Here is a 24,742-nt window from a genome sequence, read left to right as displayed (position 1 = left end):
TGCTCCTCGAATGACCACAAACTTTGCACTTTGACTACACAAGACAAAAAGTTTGAGCACCCCTGTTCTACACCATCACACTCGCTGAAATGTGTACGTGTGTCAGATCAGGTATGTTCTGCAATCGTGCGCGCGTGTGTGTCTCAAATATGCGTGGTTGAGTGTGTGTGTGTGTAATAAATCATGTAGAGTAAAATGGAGCAGTCGTAAATCACTCTGCTTTAAAATATCATCCAAACTGAACTCACTCTCTCTCCCTCCCCTACTTTCTTCCTCTCGTTTTCCTTCTTTTTCCTTCTCTTTCTCTCTTCTTTCAATTTCCCACTCTCTCCCTCTTTTAGTCTCTTGCTCTCTTTCTGTATCGCCTCTCTTTTCTCCCTCTTTCTTTCCCTCTGTCTCTCTCTCTTTCTCTCTCTCTGTCCAGTAGGTGTTGCTGTGGTTCTGTAATTGTGCAGGTGTGTGTTCTTTTCTTTTCATCTCTTCTTCATTCTCTTTTTTTTCACACATTGAGGTTCTTTATCAGAGTGCATGAAACAGACTTAAAGACACAAATAGCATGCACTCAGTCATTCTCTCTCTCTCTCTCTCTCTCTCTCTCTCTCTCTCTGTCTCTGTAGTTCCTCTTTGCAGTACAGGCAGAGTTTGTATTTAAGTTCTTTGTGTTGAAGTTCATTCAGACTCATTTTGGGTTTGGTGTCTGTGGTTCTGCTTTTATTTTTGATTGTTTCACAGTGAACAGAGTTAATGACTTATTCATCTAAATCACTACACACACACACACACACACACACACACACACACACACACACACACACACACACGGGCTGCTGATTACAGTAACGAGTCAGAGCTCATTGTTTCTACTTCCTTCAAAATCCCCAACCATCTACCTGTGTGTGTGTATGTTTTCCTTTGTGGCACATTTTTCATTTTTCATAATTCAACAGAGAGAGGAAAAGAGTGGTTGACCAACTGCCCCTGGCAGAACAACTCGCAACGTTGGAGGATACACACAATAACCCGGTTATGGCTCACCTCACACTCACTGAATGTGTGTGTGTGTGTTTGAGTTCTTAGGGCTCCAACAAATATTATAGATTTCATACATTTGATTAATTAAAATATTTGGAAATGGCGATGTCAGCATGTATACTACTTTTATGAAGCTGCGCTCTTTTGTGTGGAAACAAACGTTTGTCTTTCGGGCTCAAAACTAGGCTTAGACTGTTTAAAAATGAAAATATTGGCTAGTTTTAGTCCTCTGTGTATGTGTGTATGTGTGTGTGTGTGCACTTTACAATAACTACTTGACAATTTGGGCTCAGCACTCGATTATGTAACTTTCATGGCCATATAGATACACACACACACACACACACACACACACACACACACACACACACACCTGCAAACACACTCAGACTCTCATTAAACTTTAATGTCCCAGTAGTCAGTCTGGTGCCGTGAGCACATACAATGACGCAGTGAATACCTTCTCACACACACACACACACACACACACTCACACACATACGCACACACACACACACACACACACTCACACACATACGCACACACACAGAGGTCTGCACACAGACTTGCGTATTTCCCAGCAGCCGCTCACCGTGCCCCACTACTGAATAATTGATGTAATGGTCTCCTTCACAGTACAGCCACTGGGAAAACTGTGCGTGTGTGAGTGAGAGTGAGGGTGTTAATGGGTTTGTGTGAAGGTTTTATGTCCTGTGGCTCACAAACCTCATAATTGTCTCGAAGGCATTTTCACAAAAAGGGAAATCGTTATCTTTATATGATTTCCTGAAGCATTTGCGAGAATTTATCCCGATCCATTTTAATTTTGTAATGTGTAAAACGATTAGCTTAATGGCATCATGACCATCCTTATCAATACAGCAGCTTGGAGCCACTTCATATTAAGGCACTCAAACTTTGCCTTGAGTTCTATTGGATCCCTGTTTTATTGACTTACATGGAGTTGACATTTTATTGGAAACGCCTGCCACATAGATACACTTGCTTTGTAGGTTTACAGTTACTGGCTGTAGCCTGAACAGTTCATCAACCCACACTTTACTGCATCCATCAATGGAAAGTGACAATCACAGGACCACTGATTGACCAGATATTAGTTGGGTGGCGGACTGAACATTTCTCAGGATGGACACTGACATAGTGGCATTGGTGTTTCTAATTTTAATACACCTCAGCATCACTGCTGGATTAAAAAGGACCAGAATAACCTCAGGCCAGCTGTGGTCTTTTTGTGGTGTCTTTCCATTGATGAGGTGAAGGGTGGCTGATAAGTTGTCAGGCAGCAGATACAGTAAGTAAATCTACATTGTGCACTTATGTTGTAGGTGATTCAGACAGAAAGGACTTAGTGACTGAGTGTAGGTGCAAAGGGGCATTCAGGTGACTCCTTTTCAAACTCTCTCCCATGCTTCTTCATTGATGTTTATGGAGCAATTCACACTACGACAAAAGAGCAGTCCTCAGTCCTGCGCAGCGCACTTGGAGTTTTTAAAACTGCTTGTTTAAGTTTGAAAACCGTCAACTTTTCTCTAAAATTACTTGGTTCCATTGACTTACAATAAAAGTAAAGTATGTTTTTTGCTTCTCCTGTACAGTTGTCATTTTGGTGATACAAGGTTTTTGTTTTGACAGCAGCGTTATGTCTGATACACTCAATACAAAGATTAACCATGGAAAAAAGAGCTTTCAGTGTATTTTTTTCATATAAGCCAGTTTCAAAATGTTCATGGCTCGTCTCGTGTGTACCTACTTGTCAGTCAGGTGCATTGCCTTAAGAAGTGCATCCTGCTTCTGTTTAAGCGTGATATGCGGTGTGCCTTTACATTTTAGAAAGGTGTCATCTGAACGCAACCTACCTGATTCAAAACTACATCAGTTAGGGCCCTAAATTTGTCCCCATGGCTACAAAGCTAAAATGGGTTTTTAAAATATGACACAGCTGAAGCACAGCTTGTCTAATGCTACATGCCCAGCATTTTTGGCTACAAACATCAAACACTCCTATTGGGAGCTTAGTGAGGCAGTAGAAATGAATCGTATCATTGCTGTTGTGAGAAAGTTAAGCTTTATTTTAACCTTTTTTTTGATACTGATCATCCACTTCATCCAGTCATTATCAAGCCCTTCATGAGCTGCATCAGGTGTGCAGGGTGGTGGGTCCCTTGTAGGCTTGATAGATTCTGTCTATCATGGTGAACAAGTTGGACGATTTAAATGTTTGCACGTTTAGAAAATAAGTAGATAGATAAATAGATCGACAATGCTATGACCTTTCATTTTAAGCCTTTTTATCATTATAACAAAAAGCAGTGTCTGGGTGTGATTTTCTAAACACATACAAGAACAAAGTTAGCCTGCAAGTTTCTAAGCAGAACCAAAAGCCTATCTGTGTTCTTAGAGTTAAGCAGGCCTGTCAGCGCTGTTAGTACTAGTTTTTAGGTAAAGACTACTAGAGGTTAGACTAAGTGAAGACCAGATTAAGATTAAGGTTATTCTCTGTCTCTTCTTCCCTAAAACCTGTTCATTATGTATTTTTGTTATTAACTGAAAACACAGTAAGAATAATATTCTGATCTTCCCTAAAAGATGTTTGAATTTTGGAACCAGTGAACATCAACAAAAAATAAGAAGTAACCAGTTAATGTGTCATTGAAAGATCAATTAGACCCTCAACAAACAAATTTGAATTAAACGTACAGAAAGGACTGATTTTTTTCTGTTTGTATTCTTGATAGTCAATGATGATACAAAAAAGTTCAGTTTCCAGTTTCCGCAGATGGAGGTGTTGCATTCCTTCTTGAGAGCAATTTCCAGGTTCACCTTACCTTGAGACCAAGACAAGTGACCAAATGACTGGACTTGGGTTCTGCAACTAACTGCTCACCATGTGGCCATGAGGGGTGCAGTCTCACTTCCTGCTCTAAAATGCAGGGGTGTGGGCTAAAATAAAGCTCCGCCTATGAACGAAACCTCTGTGTTTCAGTACTGACATGAAAACGTGAGACAGCATTATTTTGAATTAAGTGGAAATTGAGAGGTTAGGGTTTTGACAGCCACCTCCCAATAGAAAGTACCCTAAATGATACTTTTGTATATGTTTAGCTAATTACTAACTCAGTTAAATGTCTTGGGTTTAAATAGATCATAACATAATCCTTGCAAATATCCAAGTTCTAAATACGTTATTGTTTTACTTATTTATTTATTTATTTATGGAACTAAAGTTTGAACTTAAATGGTAGAATAATCCATACAGTGCACTATTTCCCTAATACCGCAGTGCCGAACACAGCACTAGGTAACATATGGCAATTTGCAAGGAATACCGCTGAGGAAGACTGGGATAACATCAAGAAAAATGCATGAACAAAAAGAAATTTAGTGCAGAATACTGTTCACCAGAATCGATACGAGACACACATGCACGCACACACACACAGCAAGAGAGAAGTGAGGTGCCATGGCAACAGAGAGTGGACAGGCTCCCAGCACATTGTAATTTGGGGCACAGAGTCTTCTCCTGTAACATTGTGAAAATTTAATGACGCGTATGCGAGTGTGTCTTGCAGCTTTATGCATCCACAATCCCTGATTCTTCACTGAGCATGCGTGGAGGTGCACCTGCAGTTACCTGATGAGTGTCGTGAAATGCACCTTGCTTTTGGCTTGAGTGTAGTGGATGTGCAGTGTCGGTGGGCTCTGATGCTTGTTCAGGTTGATCATGAGTCTCTTCGGTCTTTTTAAAAAGAGAAGAACAGTCCAGTTGCCCCTAGAGCTCTTTACAGAGGTGTGTAAAGACTGTGTGTATGTGTGTGTTTCTATGTGTCTCAAGAAAGTGTGCACTATATATAATCTGTGTTCCTGCAGGTGTTTTCAGTAATCAGCTCACAGACTGTCTCAGGCTATATTGAGCTTTATGGAAATACAGGCTTCAGCATGGTTACTGCTGTTGTTTTAGCTGTGCATTGTATGGTGTCCATTTTTATAGGTTACAGTGTGTCATACAGCATCCAAAACCACATAAGCAAATTTATTTGAGATTCGTTAAAGGGAAATTTCAAAATGTATGCATAATTCGCTGCGATGTAAACAGAGCCATTGAGTGGTTTGGTGTGAAGTGGTTCATTGTAGAGAAACTTACAGACTCAGATTTCTTCACAGTGGTGGTTATAGGAACCAGAGGTTGCGATGGCTACAACACAAATATAGATATTTTAAATAAGTAAGTAAGATAAGTAAATCTGATTAAAAAAAAAAAAAAAAAACATTTTTTCAGTACAACAACCTGCATGTATTTTGAAGCAATTGTTCAGGGCGGAAAAACCTTTTCAAAACGATCAGAAAACAATGCCTCAGCATGTCTCAGACAGCGTATTCATAATCATTTTGTGTAATAGCTTTTAGAGGCATTAAACTCGTCAGACGTCTGGTTCCTATCACCTCCACTGTGAACAGTTCTGACTTGGTAAGTTTCTCTGGAATGTAGCATTTCACACCAAACCATTCTGAATAACTTTATCTCAACCACTTAAAGGTGCTTGAGTCACGAATGAATGGCAAGAGGTCAGTGTAAACACAGACAAGCCCTCTACGCCACCTTGCAGTGTTCCAAACAGGGTTATTCAGGCTATTAAATACACTTATGCTAATGCCATTGCTAAAACGGTTATCTTTTAAAACGTGTTCATATTTTCCTAGCAATAAATTGACTAATGGACCTTTAATTATGCAGAACCTTTGAAAGAAAACAGTGGAATTCCTCTTTAAGAACTTGGTGTAGCTTGAGGCAAGTTTGTGATGATTTAGGCTTAAAGTTTACACTGGGTTTTTTAAGCCTCCGTTACTTATTAGCAACATAAACTTCATAGCTCAAACACACAGCTAAAGCAGCAAATGTCTAAGCTGATTAATTACATTTGTTGCGTGGGGAAAACAGTTAAATTAGATTTTCGGCGAAACTATTAATTTAATTAGATTTGTTACACACGGAAAATGAAGAGCTTAAGTTTAAGAATGTTTGAACATGTTGTACAGTTGAGCTGAAGACACATTTTGCCAGCTCTGAAACAGCATCTGTACTTTCATACCTTCAGTAAAAGTAAAATACTTAATTCAACCAAAGTAAATCACAAAACTATAGCAAAACATCACAAATGAATGATTTCTTGATTCACAAGAACAGCACACAGCCGCTCACTCATTACAGAACACTCATATGAGGCTCCTCACATCATTAGTGTCTGTACTATGTAATACTGATTTCTCCAAAACCAGCATATGACTCTCATTTGATACAATAATGTTGTTCTTGTCATATACAATCATTTATGGCATTTTCAGCATTTCAAGTGGTCTCAGTCCTCTGAGTCGTGGTTTTCTGTGCATATATGAACCCGTCAAACAAACTTAGACCCCTCTAAGCACACCCACAATTGAACCCAACTCAGACCACCTCCCGAGGTGGTCTCAGTACAGTTCTTTTGTGGTTCGTTTTGTGGCCTGTTTGATTTGTGCCTTGTGAAAATGAAACCGACCCTGTCTGCCTCGAGTTTTGCTTTATGGTTATAGAAGCAGGCCTGTGTGCAGACATTTTGGGGAGCAGGGGCTCCAGGGAAAAAAGGGTAACATGGACATGAATTAAACCTAATTTAATTTGCTGCACATTGCAATCATTTTTATCAGGAGGGACAGTGTAATCACGTTTCATAGGCCAAACAGAGTGTTTTTCCAAAGGCAGCCAAAAGCACTAAAATTACAATCTATGCCGGGATATGAAGTCTAGGGACCAACCAGCATGCAAAGCCAAGGCAGTATTTACTGCACTGTTTATTCACTGTGTAGTATTTAACTTAAATTTAAACTTTGTTAAAGTTTCAAAACTGTTCTCCAGTCAGTGTAGCCTACTTACAGAAACTAAGCCGCAAAACAGCCTGTTTGGATTTCACTGTTTTCATGATGTCACGAAAAACAAAGCATTTACAGACTTCAGCCTGTTCAGCCTACGGTATGTTAGCCCTGCCCATTCAGGCTGAAGTTATAAAGAGTGTTTCAGCCCAGAGTGCTTTTTGAATTGAGCACAGAACAGCCAATCAAAACAGCTCACTTTACAGATATCAGTCTTAAAGGCACAGTAACAAAAACAGCATATTTAACTGTAAGTGATTGAGAGAGATTGTAAAATGGTCAAGAAAAAATTAAATGGCTGTCTTCAGTGCATTAAACCACCCAAATGTAATGAGTGGATCTCAAAAGGGAAGACAAATGTAGGATTCCGGCCCTTTAAGAGCAGCTTATCAACACTGTATTGCAGACGTTGTTTTGGTTGTTTTTCGGTATTACTATGTTATGGAATGTGACACTTTCTTGAAGATATTAGCAGTATTTATTGGTGGGATCTCCAGTGCTGTGGTGATGCGTGACCGGTCGTAGTTACTGAGGAGAAGCACAGGTGGTCAGTGCTGCAGCAGAGGGCGTGCCCAAGAGCGCTGAATTTCATAGAACCAAAGCTGAACCATGAGCTCTATTCCCCCAGCAAGGCTGAGACTCGTCTAGCTGGAAGGGATCTTGAAGAACAATGTGGGCAATATAAAACAGTTATACACACCAACCCAGAGGGCGCTTGTACAGTATGAGGGCAAAAGGAGCAGGAGCAGGAGCTCAAACTCCCCTGGGGTCTATCCTTGCGCATGCTTGCACAAAACATTAGGGCTTAAAGCCTTAAATACAGCCAGTATCTCCCAGAACAAACGGATGGCTGCAGGTTTGTGTGATCTTGCAAATAGACAGCAGTGCTGGCATATTAAAGCAATAAACTTCAAGAGGCTGTATGTTAGTGTTTTTCTATTTTGGGTAAAGGGTGGTGCTACACAACATAATGCTTCGTTAAACCGGCATTAGTGGTGAAATCACTAATGCATGGCCTCAAGTGGCTTTCCGGCTTTAACAAACTGTGACAATATATTATACAGCATAAGAACATACACTATGATAAAATACAAAGTCCGGTAAAATAATTTCCATTAAAAATGATTCTATGAACCACTAAACCGTAGTGTTTTTAATAGCTTGGCTCTATTTGAGTATTTCTCTGCAGCTTTGAATGTGGTTCAGCCAGTTAGATCTGTTAAATGATAAAGAATACAGCCCATAATTTAGCTTTATACAGGGGAGTGTAAGTTCTAAAGGAGTTGTGGTGTGAACAAGAAGTGGTTTGAGATCTAATCACTGCTAAAAAGGAGTACCTTTTAAAGTTTGCTCACGTTGTGAACACAAAAATCTTTGTTCATTTAAAAAGTACTAGGTATGAAAATACTTGGTGTCAATATTTGTATCCATTAACACAGTTATAATCACCTGAAAACCTAAGTAAGTGCAGATTTGGTCAGCTCTAAATTCATGTCTCTACACTCATATCTCTTGCAAGTGGTCATGTAAAAAAAATAAAATAAAAAATCAAGGGGATGGTGGGTTCAACTGACCACACACTGGTCATCCCCTTTCAGACTTCGAGCTGTTTTGTGGTTTCTTGCAAAATGCATAGCTTTCTAATGTAGCCATCTTCCAATGTCAAGAAAGCGCTAAGACTTGAGCTACTCAGCACTGCTTACTAAATGGATTGCTAGATAATTTATCAGTGCCTCTTGACATGTTTGTTCTTTAATCAGCATTTCATACCATCTAATAAAACTCCTTGCTGCAATTACCAACGACAGCTGGAATATCAGGCATGATGTTAACACACATAACGGTAATGTTAGCAGTGCTGCAGCAGTTCTCACTCTGGTGGTGCAGCCGGCCGTGCCACGTTTTAATATTATTTTTACCTTCTATTTAAAGAAATACTTAAACAATATCAGATTATTATAACCTCTATTTTTTTTTTTTGTTTTATTGACTTTAGACATCCCTCACTGGTTGGTGTGCTAAGTAAATATCGATAATACCCATCTTAAGAGGTCCAAAAGGGATTGAAAGGAGGGATAGTCATTTTACAGGGGGGTTGGTTTTTGTCTTTATTTATTTATTTGTTTGTTTGTTTGTTTTTGTTTGTTTATTTGCCTCCCCTTGCATCTCCTCTCTAGTTTAGTAGAACCCTTTAGTTCCATTAAAGTTGTGTAGAACCCTTTAGTTCCATTAAATACATAAATGCAATGATTCATAGTGTAAGATTAGTGCACAGTGAAAACAAACAGGAATCCAGGACACAAAATATGACACAGTTTTAGAAGAGTGTGGGGGTTTGACTATATGCAAAACATAAATTAGTGCCACAGTCCCAAATAAATACATTTGCAGTCAGTTTACATTGTGTACTGCCAGGTTTGAGTCTGTAATTCTGGCTTTTACTGAGTTTTTGATGTTAAACCGTGACAAAAACATGCCACTGCGGTACAATTCGTTAAATTAAATTAAAATCATAATGAAATATCGTTGATTGAAAGTCTTATCAGAAATTCCCTGCTTGTGATCTACAAGTGAGAATTCATAAAAAAGTAAGACGCTTGATGTGTATATGCCATAGGAAACTAGGAGGTGTAAGTGAGGTTAACATGTTTTTAATTAGCTGTGTGAAGTGTGACCACTGGAGGAATTGTGGGTAATGTAGTTTTTGTGGTTTCAGGAGGAGGCACGAGAAGAGGAGGATGTTGGACGGATAGATCCAGTAGGCCGGGCAGACACCAGTTTAGAGCACATGGGAGTGAGGTCACTAGAGTAAGTCTCTCACTCTAACGCTCATACATACACCGCTGGTCTGTGCTTAACCCCTATTGTAAGCATCTGTGTTGCTGTATTGTGCTCACTCTGTGCTGTTTGTTTTTAATCTCCCTGTTCCTGGCCTCAGCTTGATCTGCAGGTAATGAATCATGCTGCTGCTGCTGTTATTGCTGCTGCTGCTGTCTTGTCCTCCTTTTGTAGGATGCAGTTTGTAAAGGATAACTACTTCAGTCTCTTCAAAGACTACTGCTGTTGTGGTTCTCTAACAGTCTATAGGAGTATACAAATGAGAAAATCATTCCTGAACTCATTAATAGTTATTTACAGATTTGCAGATCATGAATAATCAATAAACATGATGCAGTCATCATAGACTTCTGAAGCTCTTTATTAATACTACAGGAAATAAGATTCATTATATACATATTGTTGCCATAATATGAAAATATCCATAAAAAAAATCTATAAATCTGCAGTTTTTCTTTATTTTTTGACTATGTTAGGAAACACTAGCTGTAGTTTACAAATATGAACATTTAAGGATGAGTGGGCCTGTAGAAATAATGAAAAGGAAACCTATGAAGTTTTTTAAATTACATTCAAGTCAGCCTGAAATCAGAAACAATGTGCCGTTTTCTCTTATGCTGCATGTATTAGAGTTTGTTTGATGTTAAGGTTGTTTTTGTGTGTGTTTATGCTTTTGATTTTTCTCTTTCTGATTGTTCTCCTGTGTGTATCAGTAATTTGGTGTTGAATTGCTGGTACATTACTGGATTTTTATGTGAACGTTGTGTGTGCATGTGTTTCTCTCTCAGTGATATAGTGAAGCTGGTGGAGGTGTCTAATGATGGAGGGCCTCTGGGTATCCATGTCGTGCCTTTCAGTGGCCGTGATCGCAGGTAATCACTGGTGTCTGTGTGTTTGTACATTTTCAGAGGAAAATGGGAACCCAATGATGTGAGGACCAACAAAATCAAAAGTTTGGAATCACTGTTTTGAATAATGTATCGTTTTTGTTGAAAATACATGTCCAAAATGATTCTGGTAGGATGCTAATATTTTATAGGTTTCAAACAATTTGTAGGAAGCTGTAAATTTAAGAATGAAATTAAGATTTTTTTTTTAATGAGCAGGAACTATCAATGATTGTATAACAATTGAGAATAGTTCATAGCATTGAGAATAAACTCATAAAATTAATGTCTGGAATGAGTCAGATTTAAAAAGCAGCAACCAAAACACTTTCTGAGCAAGTAGGTATTCATAGTAAATAGGTGACAAGTAATAACACTTGAATAATTAGTTTATATATATATATATATATATATATATATATATATATATATATATAAAATGTAATATCCATATATATATATATATATATATATATATATATATATATATAAAAAATGTATGCATATTTTTTATAATAATAATGTTTTGTTTTTTTAAAGACTTTTTGTCTTTTATTAAATTGAGATTGAAAGTTTCAGATTTGTCATGAGTATTAATTTTTTATGCACTACAGAAACTTGTTACAGTTGTAGTCCATACTGCGGAGCCTTATTTTAGCCACACGCCCTGCATTTTAAAGCATGAGGTTGTTTTGATGTATTCATTATTTAAATGTAAATATGTCTCAAAGTGTGAAATTGTCATTACCGACACTCACATTTTCTGTAATTAAGTAAACTTTTTGGGTTTAAATGAAAAATACTGTGATTTTATGTTTGTGCAACTGTGCAAAGCTGTGTTTGCAAGTTCTAGTACTGGCTAGCATTTTTGAGTTTTAAAATTGCTAAAATTGTCACTACCAAAGCAGTCACTACTGAAACACTTGGTAAAGTTTTGGTAGTGATATGCTCGTTTTGTTAGTGACAAAAGGGAATGTTCCATCATTTGATTTAATAAAATAAACATAATTAAGGTAAAGGGTCACTCAAAGCAAAAGTAGTTTAGTCTGAAATCCAGATCAGTCCAAAATGGATTTTCAGCTCTGACTTTGAACCAATTCAGTATAATGATCCATATCATACATAAACATATCACCCTAACTGTACCTACAAGTAGGTTTATGTCTGTGTGTGGTTGTAGTTGATATAGTTGATTGGTGCGTCTTTCAGGTCTCTGTGCACAGTCACACACGCTTGCACACACACAATGTGCAGGAGGAACACATAAAATAATTATTTATGTATTTATGTATGTAAATTGAATTTATGTATGTTAATGTGTTCATGAAACGATTTCCAAACCTCTGTTCGAGGAAGCCTGTTTTTTATTATAGTTCTCGTTCAGCACCTGCACCTGGTTGTGCTAATCAATACTTTATTAAATGAAAGTATACACGTGTTGGAATTGAACAAAAACAGTGATGTCTGGGAGCGTCCAGGAGAAATCTGAAACCAAACTTTGTGCTTCAAACTAAGTTATCAACTACTTTTGAAATTAGAAATTGTAACTTTTTTGCTATGTTTATATTTATTTGCACAATCAGAATCAAATTAGTTTGCCAGATATATTACACATACAAGGAATTTGTCTTGATAAGTGACCTCATGTATGATATGTAACATACTGGACAGACCAGATGAGTGCACAGACTATCAACAAATACTCAAAAGAAAATAAAACATTTAAAACTAAGGAATAAATAAAATAAAAATATAATAAATATAGTAAACAATAAGAAATTTAATAGAGAGCCAGTGTGAAAGGAGCTTAAGGAAGTGAATATGTACATGTTTGCGGTGTCTGAGGAGACATGATATAATAACAGTTACATACAGTGTTTTACAGAATATGAGCATTTGTAAAAATGTACATTTGTACAGCTGTGCAAATAAATATTATGTTACAGGAGTTATACTGCAATACAGTAATTGAGGTTTGTTGGTTTAAGTTTAAGGTGTGAGGTGTCCGCTGCAGTTAATGAGTGAAATGGGGGGAAAAAGCTCTAAGCATGTCTATTTGCGTATGTTTTAATTAGGGCTGCACAATAAGTCATATTTTTAATGTTATCGCTGTATGAGTTTGTACGATAAACACATTGTCAAGGGCTATGATGTTTAAAGAACGTGGCATTAGAAACCCATCAACTTCCCTGAGCAGGACTTGAACCCTGCTCTCCCATGTGGAATGAATGACTTGACCTTTTAGATAAATGGGCAGTTACAAAAGACCCATGTACTCTGTCCTTAATGTTTAGCCTGTAAAACTCCTGTTGACTGTTCTCACTCTCAGTGTGGAAAATGCATAGACTGTATGGTAATGTGTATCATATTCATTTATTTAACATATTGGAAAAAACAAAACAAAGTGTGGCCTGTGCAAAAGTAATGGCCCATTGTGTATTTGATTTTTTCCAATGTGTTAAACTAAAAATGCCAGAAAATTGACATTTAGGTTTGTCCTCAGCGAAGGATGTGTCAACTTTTTTTGATCGTTGTTTGGTTAACTGTATATGACTATTAGTCTCAAATAAGTCTTAAGATCAGTAACGGAATAATGTGCCTGGAGCTTCAAGCTGAATTCTCTTTTATTTTAGGTGTCTGAAGTTGTTTTGGGATTTTAAATTAAACAGGCTCAGATTGAATCATTTAATTGAATGCATAGAGGGATGCTTTCCAAACAGCTCATAGCTGTTATTTTAGTCATTACCTGTGTTCTTTCATTACATTTCCAGAGGTTTTCACAGATGGCTTATAAGAGAGCTCTTTGAGATGGGGACAGTAATGAATCATGATCAGTAACTTTAAATGCAGTGACTGCATCTAAACTCTGTTTAATATTAAGATTCCGGCTTCCTGCACTGTTAACGTATGGGTCCTTCTAACTCTGAATATCACAAGCCATAAGTCTTTTCTAGTTTATTTATGTCAGTGCAGTAAGACGGAGACTGTTTACTCACAGTGCTGTAGATTAAATTGCATTCAAATGAACTGCGTTATAAACTGAACAGACACGGCCAGTGAAACAGAACGGACCTGATTGTGTATTTAAAGAGCAGCCAAGTTAGCGTCAGCTGAACTAATCTTGCTGAAAGCCTTTTTTTATGTATATATATATTTATAATTCCCATTCCTCCCTTTGGTCAATGAGAGTAGCCTATCCTCAGAATACAAGATTGTAAAAGTTAAAAAGATGCAGAAATGTATTCATGCTAAAGATCGGCTGATGACAGAGGGGTTTTTTATGGCCTTGCAGTACTTAGTTTGATTCAGTTCAGTCTCTGGGAGGTTATTATTGCATTCAGAAAACGGTTTATAGCTGAACCTGTCAGGTGCTGAGGCTGGGCTCATGGAGGTTGATTGGAAAGAAGCAGTGCAGGTCTGTGCAGGTCTTTTTATAGATGAACAAATGAAGGATCTTGATGGTCTCCAGTTTGCCAGATTGTTATTGCCATAATGACAGTGATATTTAGGGAATATTTAATAGTCGTTTAACTGCCATTTGTGTGCAGTTGTTGCTGTGAATGTGTATTAAAGCCTGTAACCTGCGAATGATGAGCTGTTTCTGCCTTTTCATCTGGTCTTCTTCATTGACAACGTGATCTCGTGATGATTTTGTTGCATTAATTTAATGTGTAAAGAATGTAACCCAACAGTGCTGAAAATGTATAGATTTTTATTTTCTTTGTCACACATTACCTTTTGATCAGGATAATGCATAAATAGGAATTTACTTCACACTTCATTGGCTTTTTATCGTTTTCCTAGTGCAGGGGTCGGCAACATGTGGAGCCACATGCGGCTCTTTTACTGCCCTGTTGCGGCTCCACAGTAAAATTAGATTTTTAGGTACAAATAAAATAATCCTTCTTTGCAGTAAAATGAAGCTCTGCTGATCGTTTAACAGTTTTAACAATAAATGGTCTCAAATGCTGGAGTTAATGTATAACTGTTAATTCACCCTTTAAGCCTAAATGTTGGCGTGCAGACTGCTCGTCACACGGAGACACAGACACTTAGGCTAGTAGCTAATGCAAAGGCAAAGATTTAAGGTGAACATCGATAATTTGGAGATGAATGTACTTCCTTCCATTTTAATAACTCCAGCTGGTTTCCTGATAGGTTTAATCGCAACAAGAAACTGTCAAACACTAAAAAATCCTGAAGCTGAAGTCGAATTTTCCCGTTCCACCTAAATGGTGCAACAGTTACATTATGGCACCTCAGGCGCCATTTGAGGTGGAACGGGAAAATTCGAACAAGAAGCTGGAGAATGAGAAGCGACTTCAGCCTCGTAAAAAGTCGAATGTTGAGAGAAATTTTACAAGAAACCGTTCTACTTTGGGGAAAAGTGTCCTTCCAGAGACACGAGAAAAGAGCTATAGCTGACATAAAGCTTAAAATAGAGCAAAGTCTGCGTCATTGTTTATATTATATTTTTAGCCTAAACTAGGACATTAGCACCCAAGGTGGTTAGATTTTTGTTGGTCTAGTGAAACAAAATGGCTCTTCTTAACGTTTGGGTTGCCGTCATCTGGTCTAGTGAAACGAATCAGTAATCACGAATCATTTTTTTTCTAAATGTGTGCACGTTTAGTGCATCCAACAATAAAGACAGAATAGTGATTCTTTTGTAGTGCTAGAAAACAGTGGAGCGCACAGAAAGCTCCACTTCTACATGTCCATCCATTTTACTATGACTAGCCTTATCATGCATTATAACTACCCTGGCCAGTGATATGATAGGTCTGATAGAGTTAACACAGTCATCACACCTAGGATTTGGGACTGTTATCTCCCAATAGAAAGTAGCATATAAATTATGATTTTGTATATATTTAACTTATTCCTAAGCCCAATGAATGCCTTGGGTTTAAATTGGTCATAACTTAATCAATGTAAATATCTACGCAGAATGATTGAATGGTCTATGTGAAATTGTGTGTGCTGCTTGCAGGACACTGGGTTTGTTGGTGAAGCGGTTAGAGCGTGGAGGAAAGGCCCAGCAGCAGGGTTTGTTTCAGGAGAACGACTGCATCATTCGCATTAACAATGGAAACCTCTGCAACGTCCGCTTCGAACAGTAAGATTCGAACGACCCTATCTGACCACAACTCTCACCCTCTCTTAGTCTTATCTTTCTCACGGCTAAATTTCTTTCTCACTCTCTCTCTCTCTGTCCCCCTCTACATCTTTTGCTCGCTCTGTCTATGAAAGTCTATGTCTCTGCACCTCTGTGCCTTACAGTGCTAAGCTTGCTTCTACTTGTTTGACCAAAGGGGAACTATTACAAAAGGCGTTCTGCTTTCCTTAATCGATCCATCCCATCCACCATACTTAAACTGCTTCCTTTGTTTATTAGGCTTCACTGACAAGAGCTCCCCCCTCAGTAATCTCCAGCAGTGGACAAAGTACAAACCTTAAGTATTGCTGAAGTACAAATGTTTTTTATTTGTCCACCCCTGCTCTTCTCTGGCTTCACATTCTCTTGTTTATACCTCAGCCTGAACAGCATGGATTTGATGGGGAATTCCACTGATTTTTCAAAATTTCTGCAAAATTCAGTCGTAAAGATGTAAACAAAGTTGTTGAGAGTGGTTTAATGTGAAATGGATTCATTGCAGAGAAGCATACAGTCTCAGATTTCTTTAGACTGGTGGTGATTGGAACTAGGAGTCTTGATGTCCACAGTAAAAATATAGTTATTTTGTTTACTATCCAAAATATATGTCCTCTGTGTTTTACATGGAAGGCTGAAAATGATAAAATAGTGACAAATCTGAAAAAACAGGTTTTCATTGGGGACTATTTTGCCTCTCTACCATAAATCCTTTTAAAAACTTGCATGAAACAATGTATCAGGCATCATGTATTTCTAACAGTTTCGTATAATAACTCAATGTGAGGGAGATTTTAGAGGCGTTAAACGTTTCAGACATATGGTTCTCATCAACACCCCTGTGAACAGTAGTGGCTCGGCAAGTTACCCTAGAATGGAGCATTTCACACCAAACCACTCTGAATCAGGTTGTTTGCATCTTAACCCTTTAATTATAGAGAAATTTTGAAGAATTGGTGAAACTCCCCTTTAAAGACCCAGCAGCTTAAATCCATTAGTGCTTTCTAATTAGGTTTATGTTGATCTTGATCTTGTTGTTATTATTATTATTAATTCATTTATTTTGATGGATTTGTATGAATAGTTGGTGACTTGTTTACATGTACTTGCCCAGAATTTCTCCACTTTTGATATAAATTGGGCAGTTCTTGGGTAACACTTGAGTAAGCTTTATCCTTGACAGTCACAACGCTGATCCCTCCCACATTCTGTAGCTTTCATAAAAACTATTAATTTTGCTTGAATGGTCACATTGTCTTAGTGTCTGAGTAACCTAGCAAGAGAATGCGAATTAGTAAGTCAAGGCTAACCGAACAAGGGTTGCTTTGTTTTATGACAATTTCATGAGCACTTGTGGATGCAAGTTGTCTGCCAACAGAACTAAATTCTCAAAATTAGCATCATTAAGTTTGTACATGTAGAGCTGAATAATCCCGATTCTCTTGGAATATTAGACCTCACCCAGACAGTTCTCTGATAGTTCTCATCAGGGAGGTCAGCTAGCAGGTCAGCTAGCTTTTGAGGAGCGTTTAATCATTTATCACTTTGCTGGATCTTTATTACACTCAAGTTTGGTATTATACAATTGTCATATTACACTACATTTTTCTGTCTTTCTCCGTGTGTGTCTTTTTCCTCAGAGCTCAGAACATGTTCCGTCAGGCAATGCGCTCACCGCTGATTCTCTTCCATGTGGTTCCGTCAACAAGAAGAGCAGAATATGAGCAAATCTCCCAAAGCGAGCGAAACCCTGCCCTAAACCACGGCCACCTCGGTCGCCTCAGCCCCGACTCCCTCACTAGTGAGCCAGTCAGCACTGCTGATCTCGACTCTGGCCCTCACAGACTTCCTCAACCCAGGCCTCAGCCAAGAAATGATCCCGTACAGCATCCAGTTGGCTCCATGGGTAAACCTCCCTCAGGCCATGGCGCTTCCCCTCAGAGGGTCGTAAGCTCCACCCCCACACCAGGCTTCAGTAAAAAGTTTGGCCGGAGGCTCGGAATCCAGCTCAAGAAAGGTACAAGTCTGCAATTCCCAGGTCAATTCTGTTTATATATTCTGTATATATATATATGTGTGTGTTCCGACAGAAGCTATACATGTGTGTGTGTGTGTGTGTGTGTGTGTATCGCTTCTGTCAGAACAAAACCTTGTATCTACAAAATGCTAACTTTGCAGGAAAAGGGAAAAAACACTTTATTGTTAGTCAGTTGAACCAGACTTTTTTCCAAGTAATTTTGGGCCATTTCTTTTGGTCCATTCATCATGAAATTTGCACACAATGTAGGACAACAGGCATTTTCAAATTATGCCAAAAACTAAAAAACAACATTTATATCATATATATTACATTTTTTACTACATAAAGTTTTTCATCCACCATTTTATCTAATGTTGTAAACTTAAATATAGACTTAAATATACACTCATCTTAGTCAGTATCTCTTCCCTCCCCACAAAACTACTGTTAATAATAATAATGCAACTAATACTGGTACTGTTGTTGTTATTATTATTATTATTATCATCATCATCATTATTATTATTATTATTATTATTATACTTACAACCAATAATAATAATACAACAACTACTAATAATAATAACACTAATAATTATTGTTAGAAGTAGTAGTAGAATAAATACATTGTGTTTAATAAATATGTAATAATGTTCAGTTAAATCATGTTAACTAAAATTTAATAGTACAATTAATTGGGAATCTTATTGTGACAGTGTCATCGAGTAAAGTATCGCCAAAATGAACAGTTAATTTGGTTAATTCTTAGTGAATTGTTTGATAATTCCAATTTTTAAATTCATTTCTGACACTGTATCTACCGCTGTGTCCTGAATAAATCAAGAAGGCAGAATTAACTGTCAGCTGAAGTTGGAATAATACCTAATTTAGTTATAGCTAAATGACAGCCGTGCCTGCTCAGCGAGCAGCATTCACGCTGCGTAAGCTTTTTGTCTGGATCGTCTTGCATGCAGTGCTTTATTATTGCTTAAGATGATTTTATATAGCTTATGTTGGGTTTCCAGCCACAGTGTCTGATGAGTAAGGCAAGTCTACCTGTCAGAGGTAAATAGTGAACCACAGAAAAGTTTTAAAAAATGATTTGCAGACCATATTTGGTAATAAATTGTAAATATGTGACAGACCGTACGAAGCTGTCTTTGTGGGGTAATAGTGTGGGACCCTTGCTATATTGATGTATAGTAAAAACAGAGGGCATAAAGGCTGCCAGTAGTTGTTAAAGTGAGTAACCTCAAAAGTGCAAACAAAATAGCTGTGTGAAGATGACAGTGAGTATAGCCTAAATTTAAAAAATGAAAAGACCTTTCGAAGTATGAATAGCTAACAACAGTTTGTGTCTGGGAAGGTTACCGTGATTTAGGACAGCATTAGCTCTGCTGTGGCTCCATTAATTTAGCAATGCTGAAAGGGATTCCGTGTTCCATTGTGGAGTGTCATGAGGTTGGTTTTGTTATCAGCTACCAAAATACTGATATTGTATGTATAATTGAGAGCATCAACAGAACGAAATTCAAAAAGGCATACTGCAAATGTCTCCTCATCCACAACCTCACCCAAATGTGTTTTTTTCTTTCATGTCTCATCACTAATGGTGGGGCAAACAGCAGCAGCAGCAAATGATTATACTCCATGTTTGTTTTACTGTTGACAGAGATGGATAGAGTAACCTTAACACATGGAGATACATTTACTGCCAGGTAAAAGTGTTACTCCTGTGAAATAATGGCTGAAGTAAAAGTAAAAACTTTTCAAAAAGCACTTTGAGTAGAAGCGCAGAAGTATCTGTTGAAACAGTTGATAACTGAGGCTCAGTTCTTCTCTTTTTAGTGCATTATTGGATCTAAAGTGAAATGATAAACCTCAGAAGTCAGAGGCGTGATTAAACACAAAGCAGTGCAGATGCAGTCACCAGTGTAACCGAATGAAATAGAGCACAAAAGGCAATTAGTAACTAAATATTAAGATTTAAAATGAGTAACTGAGTAGAATGTAGATTCCTATCCTCACTAATATGCTTGAGTAAAAGTTGTGATGAAATGCTTACTGGTTTCACAGTAAACTACAGTAAAATTTGCTTAGCTTAGTTACAATTTTTAAAATTTAATTATTATTAAAACTGTGGTCGATTACCGTGCTTTGAAAAAACTCTTAAATATTTCCATTTCACTGTTAAATATTATCCAGCATCAAGTTAGTGACAGTCTCGCAGACACAGGTGCAGCATGCAGTGTGGGTTTTGGTTTGTGTCAGTGTAAACATGGCAGAAGCTGGTGACGTTGCTCCGGAGATTTTTCAGTCTTCTAAGAGGACTGAGTCTGTAGTGTGTTCATATTTTGGTTTTTGTAAGAGTGCAGAGTGAAACTTGTTTGAAAATGATCAGCCTGTCTGCACAACATGCTGGAAGAAAATCGCTTATGATTCATCTTTGTGACCTCTACCTTCTAGTGAATGTTCTGGCGGATTGCACTTCCTTGTCCGAAGGTCCTACTGTAGCGCATATTTAGGTAGCGTCGTACATAAAACTCCAGGTGGGATATTTTGATCATTTAAATCACCTGAATCAAAAAGCAGTCTACCAGCAGTAAACCTATGAAGCTGAGGTCGGCTTCTTATTCGCCAGCTTCTTGTTTCGAATTTTCCTGTTCCACCTTAAATAGTGCAGCAGTCATGACACCTCAGGTGCCAGAATATAACTGCTGCACCGTTTAAGGTGGAACTGGTAAATTTGAACAAGAAGCTGGCAAATAGGAAGCTAACTACAGCCTCGGTAGGGTAGTTTAATAGCCTCAGTGTCCTTACTGTAAAATGTTACCAGCATTAAAAGAATAACTGAGGTTTTGATCATAAATCAGCTCATCAGGGCAGAAGTAGTAATATTAAGCTGAGTCTGTACTGAATTAACGGAAAAACACAAAACATTTGAAGACTGTCATGTTTGAACCGTTTGAACCTCTTATGGCCACATGGTGCCACCTGTAATATTGTTGCACATTTGATTCGGTTTTCATATTTCATATAAGATACTAGTTACATTATTATTTAAGTATAAAGTGCACACTGCTAATGATTTTATAAGTGGTTTTGAGTATAAAAATTGGTGAAATGATTTCGGGTTGTGTATCAGTATTATTTGAACACTTTCAGCATATTTTAACAACACTGTGGTAATACTGATGACCGTGACAGTTTTGCTCACTATAGTTGCGAGTAAAGCACAATCATTTGAGTGCATCTAACCAGGTAAGCGTACCTAGTTAGTATCTGTCCACCTCTAGCGATCAGTTTCTCCTCGTAACTGGTAACAGGAGACATGTTCTCATGCAAATTATTGGAGTCATCTGTTCATAATCTGGTGATGTGCTGTTGAACAGGAAGCTGGCAAAGGCTTAACTGTTTCAATAATGCAGCAGTGAGATGCTGAATCTGTAGGTGCGCCTGGTGGAAATGGTTGAAATCCATCCTCAAACGTTGCTGTTTCTGAGAGAGTAAGTGTATGATTTCTTGGACTCACTGAATGTCGTTAAAGGTTACTTTATTGTTGATGGTGTGGAAATGTCAGGGTGCTGTGATCCCCCGTGGCTTTTTGGATTCCTTCGTGTGTTGAGTCGCCTTTTTGGAAAAAAGATTGAGTGAAATGTCAGCTGGTCTGCTGGGGGACAGATATGAGCTTATGCTCGCTGTCATTGCTTTTCCACTGCAACCAAAACCACAACCAAGAGCAAGGAGTAGAGCAGAGCCACTGCCTGGGTTTATCTACTTCTGTATTACATAATGAATTACTTTATGCTCCATTTACATTCTGTATTGACAGTTGTGATAATTGCAAGTTTAGAACCTTGAAGGGGAATTCCACCAAAATTTTCCAGATTTCTGCTTAATTAAATAAGTAGTCATTCAGAGAGGTTTGACGTGAAATGCTCTGTTCTAGAAAAAAAACTACTGAGTCAGAATTGTTCAGAGTGGTGGTGATAAAAACCTGACATCCAAAATGTGTATTACTTTAAAACCTACCTCAAGGAAAGGTACTACGTAATGCAGTTAAGAATGCGTAGACCTATTGCCTGTGTCATTGTTTTATGGTAGTTTTGAGAGGATTTTGACATCTCAGTTGAATTATGTAGAAATTTTGAAAAATGGATTCAACTCCTCTGTAAATTCTGTGCTTGTTTCAATGAGCTATGAGTGCAAAATAATTTATTAAAAATTCTGACATGCTTTTCTTATGGCTTATGATAGCTACATATTCAAGTTACCAGTGTACTTCAAATGAAATGAATGTTTCAAAGCAAAAATGATGTCTCTTTGGTCAGAAAGATGCAGTGGATTGGGTTTTATGGTTGGTTGCTAATAAGAACTCCAAATAACCACATCTTGGTCCACTTTGGTCCATTGTCTGAATCACAGAATCTTTTCTAGTATGCTTATGTTGTTCACACTATGCTGCCAGCTTCAGGGTCAGCATTAAGAACCGCTCAAACGGTGGGTTAGTGTTCAGAATACAGATGGTATCATGTCAACAAATTGTTTGTATTATATTAGTAATTTATCCACACTGTGTAAATGCACAAAATGCATGGTCGCTTTCTTGTGTGTGTGTGTGTGTGTGTGTGTGTGTGTGTGTCAGTGCATCTGTGTAATCTCCACCCTGCTGCGAGTGAGCGGGTGGGGTGTTAATTGATTGACAGCTGTTGGCATGGGCCTTGGCACCTATGAGCAGACAGGTGGCACAGCGGGTGCAGGGGGCACCGCGGGGTTGCTAAGCAGCGGTGTGTGTTACCATGGTGAGTGTTTCTAGGTGGTGGTGTGTCGGTGCAATGCATGTAACAGACAGATTCTCCATATGGCTGTCTGATCTCATCAGTGTGTTTTACTGTGCTTCCTGGAGCAGTCTCACACCACACACACACACACACACACACACACACACATATAACGTATACAGATACTTACGCACAATTTAAAAGCCATGCATACAGTCTGTGAATTCACACTTCCAAAACATGTACACACATCTGTCACTTTCTCTCTCTCTCACACACACACACACACACACACACACACATACAGTCCTGTAAGCTCAGCTGATGACACTGCTGTCCCGCTATGCTTTTGGCTCCTGCTTTTAATCGGGCTCTGACCGCTCCCTACCTGAGAAACAGGTGTGAGATTACCTCAACCGGACACACACACACACACACACACACACACACACACACACACAGGCTAACAGATATTAAGCAGATTTAAGTATCTTATTTACCATGATAGAAATAATATTATTTTATACAAAAATATAAATGCAACACTTTTGATATTCCTCCATTTTGTAGCAGTTGATTCATAAAATGCATGATTTATTCCTAGAAATGTTGCCCTTTTACAGGCAAATGGTGGGAATACTAATTTAGGTTCTGTTCCATGACCCATCCATGTTTTTGCAGGCAAAACCTTTCAGTGAAAGCTTTTTCAGTAAAAAGTGTTGCGTTTATATATTTAAGTATATGGCAGTATTTGTATGTATTAAGTTTCAGGTCCCAGTGAAAGGAATACATAAAACATTTTTAATGCATACAGTACTTTGCAAAAGTTGACGGCACGTGAGAAAGTTAAGAGACATTTTATCTGGCCATTTTTTTTTCACAAACATTAGAATAAATACAATACAACTAGTTGCATTTTTTACATGTCAATGCATTTATTTAACCATTTCCAAACCTCTCCTCATGGCAGCCTGATATCAATCCAGTACCTGGTTTGACCTGTGCTTCGTTATGTTTCATCACTTGTGCCACTGATGGAATTTAACTTATCAGTGTGATGGCTGGGGATGGTTTTACTGTGTTGATGCTTATTTAGACCTATTCTACTGATATTTGTTGTTTATACAAGCAAGAACAGTGCTCTGCCATTTGCTGCTGGTGTGGACAGCTTCATTGATTACAGTGAGAGTGCTCTGGTTGTTGTGAGGTTACAGGTGAATGAGGCGGAGTGATACTCAGAGATTCAGTTGGAGTGCCATTATCAGGCCATAGAGTGCCTCCCAGCCAATCACATTGTGAAATTGGAATTAACTGTTGAATTATGATGATTGAATTCCGTTTTTGAAGCTTTTAAGGAGCTGCATAATATGTTCCTCAATCATTATCACAGTGTTGACCTTTGCAGTACTGGTACTGCAGAAAGCTGTAATATGGAGATGAGCCTTCTAAGAAGTCATGTTTTTTACTGTTTGCTGTGAGTGTCGCGACTGGTCAGTTTCAGGTGAGAGTTTCTTAATATATTGCCCTATCCTTAAGTAGGGTAACCGCAGTGTTTTGTATTTTACATCACATTGTATGATGTTCATTAATCTGTGTATTAATGGCACGTTGGCAAATTTTGCAGAGTTCTTTAGATTGAGAGAGAATTTTGGCTATATAATTAGGTGTTTGAACATGTGGAACAGGAACACCTCCATCTGAAACAGAAAGATGCTACAGAGAGGAGCTTACAAAAGTAAAAAGTGGTTTCTGGTCCCAGTCCTTGTGAGCTACATTAGTCTCATTTGCTCCAGTGCAAAAATAAAGATACAAATTTCAGATGCCAAAAATGTCTTGGTTGATCATCTGAATATTCCAGGACAGACTTAAATATTCCATTTTCTGTTAATTTTAGTGTACAATTTCTATTTATTCGCTAAATTTAACACATTGGGGGAAAAAATTAAAATGTGCTATGTATTTTGCACAGGCCATATTTTGACCCGGAGTGCCCAAACTTTTGTGTATGCCTGAAAGTACTAGCAGTATCCACAATATGCTTAGTAAAGGATTTTGGGCCTTTTTTTTACCCACTTCCCTCATGATGATTAGTCATCGGAGGACC

General features: G+C 38.0%; 1 protein-coding gene across 2 annotated transcripts in view; it reads left to right on the top strand.

The window, feature by feature from the left end:
• The window catches only part of pard3ab (par-3 family cell polarity regulator alpha, b), a 193,104-nt gene that overhangs the window by 51,677 nt on the left and 116,685 nt on the right, over positions 1-24,742 (top strand). For both annotated transcript variants that reach the window (XM_036555749.1, XM_036555748.1), the window contains exons 6-9: positions 9,674-9,765; positions 10,584-10,667; positions 15,676-15,801; positions 17,478-17,854. In XM_036555749.1, the coding sequence (XP_036411642.1) occupies positions 9,674-9,765; positions 10,584-10,667; positions 15,676-15,801; positions 17,478-17,854 (679 nt within the window). The remainder of the gene's footprint in view (positions 1-9,673; positions 9,766-10,583; positions 10,668-15,675; positions 15,802-17,477; positions 17,855-24,742) is intronic.

This window comes from Colossoma macropomum, unplaced genomic scaffold (assembly GCF_904425465.1).
Source record: "Colossoma macropomum unplaced genomic scaffold, Colossoma_macropomum, whole genome shotgun sequence".
Taxonomy (NCBI): domain Eukaryota; kingdom Metazoa; phylum Chordata; class Actinopteri; order Characiformes; family Serrasalmidae; genus Colossoma; species Colossoma macropomum.
This window is presented reverse-complemented; position numbering and strand designations above follow the sequence as displayed.